Here is a 6,268-nt window from a genome sequence, read left to right on the forward strand (position 1 = left end):
GTTGTATAGTAAATAGATATTATAAATGTTGGATTATATGTTGAATGTTGGATTATGATTTCTTGTTAAACATTGGATTATGATTTCTTGTTAAACGTTGGATTATATGTTTAAGATAAAGTTTACAAATATTTTCTTTTAAAAATAAAATATATTTAGTAATTCACCTTTATTTGTTAAGAAAATTAAATTAATGACACATCTAGTATTATACCTTTTTTTTGTCATTTCACAATCACAGGTGTTTTACATAAAAGTTACTAAACACTATAATATTGTTTTTTTTATTTTCAAAAGCACTTTTACAAAAAAGTTTACCAAACACTCTGCTACTTTATTTCACAGTTGGTTATTCTTACAGCACAGCAGAAGCAGTTTTTTTTCAAAACACAGCAATACCAAACCAACCCAGAGTCGACTGTATGAATCTTAAAACGTCATTGTGCTCGGTTTTGTGTTAAATCTTTCATAACACATATACTGAATCTAAAAAAAAAAAAGAAAAGGAAAAGTTAGTATATTTCTAATCTACATTTCAAACCCTGATTAACATATTTATAAGGACAAAACTCCTTATATATAAGTGGCTGATTATTTTCCAAGTTAATTGCACATTTTTCTTTCTTCAATCCTCTTCACATTTTAATAGAATTTTCTTTTCTTTTTTGTTTCTTGGGGGGGGGTTCAAATGCATGCGAAGAAGATTAAACGCGCGCGGCGCGTGTGCACATTTTAGTTTTTGGCATTACGTAGTTTACTCATTTCTCCATTTAAAATTACCAAGTGATGCTTACTAGAATGTGTAATCATGACAGTTTAGTGAAAACTGGCAAAGACAAATGTGGAAATTCATCCCCACTCCAAAAGAAAGAGAGATCAGTTTCCAAATCATGGCTGCTCATCCATTTTACCTGCCAAACCTGTAAAAACTGACTCATGCTTTCCCCAGTCTGTTTATCACCACATAGTTAAAAGTAAAAGCACTCAGAGTAACTTTTCAGTATAAATCAATTGCCACAACGGTCAGAACAGGAGGCTTTTGGAATTTACTCGTAAAACACCATTGTTGCCCTTTCTATTTTCTTTGCATTTATAACAAAAAGGACGTAAGCAAATCATTATTTTTACTCTTTTCACTTTCATTCAGTCATCATATATTTCCTAATTCCTAAACAAATAAAGAATCATGAAAAATTAAAAGAAAAACATAATCTTTTCCACTTGACGAGTTTTGATTGGCAGAGGTTATCCTGCAAGACAAAATTTCGAAAAAAGTAAGCTTAAGGGAAATTTAATTATTATTTACTGTAAGAACAGAAGTAAAAACACTTTTTAACACAGCTATAGTACCTGATAATTGTGGTTTAAGTGCCTGTTAACTGGATGGCCAAATAATCTGACTGCTGAAACTGTTTTTTTTTTTTTTTTTACTGCTACCAAGTTATGAAACCAACTGTAGTTACTGTACAATTTTCTGTTGATGTGTGGAGTTAACTGATCAAAATTGCAAAATTAGCACCTGGTAAGAGAAGAAAGTAAGATGGTCAAATTAGACAAACCAGCCCTTCAAGGATGTACAGAAAAAGCAAGAAAAAAGGTCAATAAAAGAAAAGAAGACTCACCTTTTTCGATTTGTGGGCTAAGGGAGTGCCTCTATCAACCCTACATGGATGTGTTCTTCAAAGTGATTCCCGCCTGCAACTGCAACTGGGGACCAAATTCTAAATAAGAACAAGAAATAAGCAAGAGATATATACTTGTGAAGAAAAAGAGAGAATGAAAAAATTTGGACACTTTCAGGTTTACTAAAGGAGGCATTATTCCTCTCATTGCATGAGTTTTCATTTTTAGGTATATTCAACAGGATAAAAATCTATGTTTGAACCGTCTGATGGGCAAAATACCCGAGTGTGACACATGAAACTATGGTGAAAAAAGAGTCGACTTGATTACGGATCCGTACCAAAAACAAAAGTTGGTACTTGTTCAACTGATATTTCTAGCGTACTTCAATGTATGATATATATTACTAAATTTAACGGCGAAATGTGCGGTCAAGAATTCAAGGGAATTTAGAAGGATCCCTTATTCAATAGGTATTGGGAACCCTTAGGAACAATTAAATTATTTAACTAGACAAAACCTGCAAGTGTGACGTACACTCAGACGACCATGTGATTTTTGTATCCAGGCATGACACACACAGAACAAACAAGAGAAAGAGAGAGCATACCTGAATGCAGGACCGATGCGGGTCATCATTGTTCCCTCATCCTTCAGAAAAAGTTTAGCTCGGTATATCCATGTGAATATGGAAGAAGCTCCTCAACATCTATCCTGGAACTAGAATAACTCATGCTTTTCTTCAACCGGTTCTGGCTTGACTCAACCTCAGCCCAAAATACGCCATAAACTGGCCTGTGATCTGAGAACCTAGATTCCCCACGGACATACGATAATTGTTGGAGACCTTCTCCATACCACAATATTCGATCACACCTTCACAGATGAATAATCAGCACTTCAAGATTTTGGATAACCAATCCATTTTTATTCAGTTTACACTTCATCTTCCATTTTATTTCATGCATAACTCTCCGTAAAGTAGGGAAGATGGTCTTACCAAGCAGGTGTTCGACGTTTCTCCTTTGGGTGCATATCATCCCCTGCATATCTGTCTGAATTTGTTGAATACTTGTAAGTTGGTGGAAAATAAATCCTCCCCTCATTCCAGCCTGAAAAAACACGACCACGTTTCTGCTCTATCCGTAACTGTTGCAAAAACTAATGTCAATTGCCCATTGAAGTAGTGACAATGGTTTTGTTAAAAAATAAATAAGTATAATGAATTGAAACATGCCTGGTCATTCTCTAACAAGGCCCTCCAGTTGTGCATCTCAACTAACGCTTTAGCAGAGCGGTAAGAGAGGGAAATTCGATAATTTAAATCCCCAAGCCAAATAACTCGACTACATAAGAAGTCAAGAAAAAACATAATTAGAACAAGTGGCATATACCAACTGCTGAACGCCTACAACGAAACTATGCAATCAATGGTTGCTAAGGTAAAAAATTACTCATGCTCCAGGATTGTTTCTGGGGATTTCAGAGCACCAGAGCCATTAACTTTTGGAAACCTTGTCTTCCGAAGGATCTCCATGACATCAGAATTTCTTCTTAGTTCATCACCCTCCTTCTGTCCGGAGGTTAAATGAGTACAAACAAAGCAAAAGGTTGTATCGTGCAAAGACATGCTCACTGATATGGATCCCTGGAAATGCAAACAGAAAATTATCTTTGTTACTTAGATTGAAGAATGCATAAAAAAGAATAAAAAAAACAACCATAACTAAGTGATTCAGTACCTTATTTCCAAGATAACCCATTAATCCTCTTCCAACACATGATACTTTCATGTCTTTAACAGAATCCCTCAGTTCACTCCTGACCCATACTGTGAGAAATATGCCAACCATTTGCTTGCTTGCAACTAAGTTGTACCTCGAACGCCCCGGCATTCTATATCCATCATTGGACGCAGATCCGCCATAGGACATTGGTGAAAATAACACGGTACTTGGTGAATCGCCTGGTCCGTTATCATCATCAGACGATGCCCACCTAGAATAGTCACTCGGCCTAGAGTAGTCACTTGGCCTTGAGTAGTCACTCGGCCTTGAATAGTCACTTGGTCTGTGACCCCATTTGAAATTGGGATCATAGTCACTTGGCCTGTGACCATATTCACTTGGCCTGGGACCATAGTCACTTTGCCTGTGACCAAGGATCACCCGATCACAAACACTGAACCTTCGATCAAGTCGAGGTTGTGAGGTTGAAGGGTCATTCTCTGTTCTCCAGCTGTGGGTTGCTTGAAATGATCGGCGTTGGAAGAAAGACGAGCTCTTCTGCCTAGCTGATCCCTCAAAATCTGCATGTAGTTCTACAATTGGCTGTGGGATGGGAGATGGTGTATAGCACCCGCCACCCCCACTGGTCCCAGGAAGATTGTTTAAGGTCTTCCGAATGAGAGCCAACCATTTCTTGGCAGGGCCATTGTCTTCTGCCCCCAGAATATTACCAGCATTTAGAGGAACTATCTCTTGAAACCTGAAAGAGAGAAGTATAATGTATATATGAGCAACATTCCAATAATTAGAGTTTGTTTGAAAGACGATAAGATAAAAACAGCGAAATCATACCCAAGAACATAAATATCCGCAGGAGGTGAGGCATGAAGCCAATCATCCAGTTTCAAATTACTCGGGGGAGATCTTCCGGCCACATTCCATGTAGCAACAAAAATGCTGCCCCAATTATAAAAAAAAAACTTGTAAGCAACACATTAGAAGATATATAGACACTGAAAAGAAGATATATAGACATTTTACCTATGGTTCTCTACATCTATGATTCGAGGATGGTCGAGATTCATTTTTCGCCGACGAACCCGCTCCGTGTTCTTGCTAAACTTCTCTGTCTTGCTTTTCTTAATTGTGCATGGTTCCCTCTCTGAGAAACTAGTCCTGTATTCAACCTGATCACCTCCTGAAGAACAAAATTATTGGAAATGCTTTAATTTTAAGTTGAAATATTAAAATATAAATCTGAAAGAGAGGTCAATAATGCAAAAGGATTTAAATTTTTCACATATAGGCCAAAACAGATGGGACAATTATGCAGCAACAGAATAGGAATACAAAACAGAACAGAGGCATTGGTGAGACAAAAACTCCAATTATCCAAGGCTATTATTTAAATCGATTTTATGTACTTAAATTAAGATTATGTCACCAAAACCCCCAAATTTATATAATAATTGCAAAAACCAATCATATGAAATAACCATTTGGGAAAGAAAACAAAAATAATAAGGATTTGCACCTCCGTGGTCAACATCATCTGCCTGAAAGTCTTCATTTTTGCTCTTGATGTTGAACCACTTTCTGACCATTTTCTTTGACCATGAGAGCTTCACCAAACAATAAACAAAGAATCAGCAAACAATTCCCAGAAATCAAAACATAAACAAACTCATTATATATTTCCAGGAAAATAAATTCTTTTTCCAGCAGAATTAGAAAGTGAAAAAAAACCTTGCTTTTCTTGGAATTCTCATCTCTCATTGTTTCACTATTACTTCATACAGCTTCTGGGTTTGTTCCCCCCTTCCCCAAATATGAAAAAGCTCACTTCTTCAATCCTAAAACTCTAAAAACAATCCAATAATCTGCAACTATTGGAAGAAAGAGAGCAAACAACAAATGGGTCTTCTTGTTTTGTTGGTGTTGTGCTATTATACACACTCAATGGTGTAGGCTCAAAGAAGCAAAATCCAGAAGAATAAGAAGGCTCAAAGACTGGTGTGTGAGAGAGAGAGAGAGAGAAAGAGAGAGAACGCTTTAATGCGTGGAAGTGAGATGAGATTCTGAATTTAGAACAAGACAATGCGGCAGACAGAGAGAGAGAGAGAGTCCCCTTCTCTCCCTTTGAACCAAAGGGCCTCCTTCTTGGTAACAACAGCAAAGTATCGAATTTGAACAGTATAAAGTGCAAGAGGAGAGAGAGATTTAATTTTGATTAAGAAATATTTAACCCCAAAGCTCAAGGCAGGCCCAACATAATGGGGCAACGGGCATGTCGTTTAGCTTTAAACTTGTGACCAGAAACGACCGGGTCAGCAGAGGAAAGGCTGCCCGCGGTCAGCAAAGTGAAGGCCATGTTTAGAAATTCAGAGATGTACATGTACAGTATAACCCTAGAGGGAGAGGGATGGCTGTATCCTTCTGCACCATTTTGGTCTACCCATCAAAGTAAAAGCAGTTAAAGATGGAAAAAAGATAAAGGGAATGTTGTATGCATCTGCCGTTGTGGTACTAGTACTAGTACTATATTTGTTTTCTGCTGCTTTTCTTTCTTTGTTTTTTTTTGTTTTTTTATTTTATTTTATTTTCTTCGTTCGCTGGCAAAGAATGTTTGGGGTTGAAGAAATAGTGTATTGATTTTACCAAAAAAGAAAGTGTATTGACAAAAATATTATTTTATCCCTACATGGGTTTTTTTGGTTTTTGTGAAATTGTTGGGTTGTGGAGAATCTCCTCAACTTCATTTGTTGCCCTTTTAGGTTTTTTTTTTCTCCCAAAGTTCTAAGCTTTAATTTTTGAGCAATGTGTATGTGTTATGTGCGGTTCTCTATGTTATTATAGATCAAATGATTGTGGATGTTGGGTTGGGGGAATGTTTTTGAGCAATTTGGAGGGTTTCTTGG

At 36.8% G+C, this 6,268-nt stretch overlaps 1 protein-coding gene across 3 annotated transcripts; it reads right to left on the minus strand.

The window, feature by feature from the left end:
* Positions 1–1,023: 1,023 nt before the first annotated feature.
* Positions 1,024–5,546, minus strand: LOC103928024 (type IV inositol polyphosphate 5-phosphatase 7-like). Of its 3 annotated transcripts, none has more exons than XM_009337028.3 (12): positions 5,097–5,546; positions 4,885–4,972; positions 4,392–4,548; positions 4,203–4,307; positions 3,366–4,110; positions 3,078–3,271; positions 2,861–2,969; positions 2,624–2,772; positions 2,234–2,499; positions 1,623–1,721; positions 1,351–1,519; positions 1,024–1,250 (listed from the first exon to the last, which is right to left on the minus strand). In XM_009337028.3, exons 1-9 carry the CDS (start codon positions 5,124–5,126, stop codon positions 2,277–2,279), a joined length of 1,800 nt encoding a protein of 599 aa, XP_009335303.2. In that variant the 5' UTR covers positions 5,127–5,546; the 3' UTR covers positions 1,024–1,250; positions 1,351–1,519; positions 1,623–1,721; positions 2,234–2,276. The 3 variants fall into 3 exon arrangements, with proteins under 3 accessions (XP_009335303.2, XP_048427544.1, XP_009335302.2); XM_048571587.1 differs by having other exon boundaries at positions 1,623–1,701; positions 5,097–5,545; XM_009337027.3 differs by having other exon boundaries at positions 1,623–1,707; positions 5,097–5,542.
* Positions 5,547–6,268: the final 722 nt, after the last annotated feature.

Source organism: the organism of the source record quoted next, unplaced genomic scaffold (assembly GCF_019419815.1).
Source record: "Pyrus x bretschneideri cultivar Hongxiangsu unplaced genomic scaffold, Pyrus_bretschneideri_v1 Contig6, whole genome shotgun sequence".
Classification (NCBI taxonomy): Eukaryota; Viridiplantae; Streptophyta; class Magnoliopsida; order Rosales; family Rosaceae; genus Pyrus; species Pyrus x bretschneideri.

Bases quoted from the DNA above. Each gene is read 5' to 3' on its own strand.
- LOC103928024 (XM_009337028.3), bottom strand. From the start codon at position 5,126: ATGAGAGATGAGAATTCCAAGAAAAGCAAG. The intron at 2,970-3,077 runs GTAATTTTTTAC...CTTCTTATGTAG, and splicing joins GAAACAATCCTGGAGCATGA to TCGAGTTATTTGGCTTGGGG. The intron at 2,500-2,623 runs GTAAGACCATCT...TCATCTGTGAAG, and splicing joins AAACGTCGAACACCTGCTTG to GTGTGATCGAATATTGTGGT.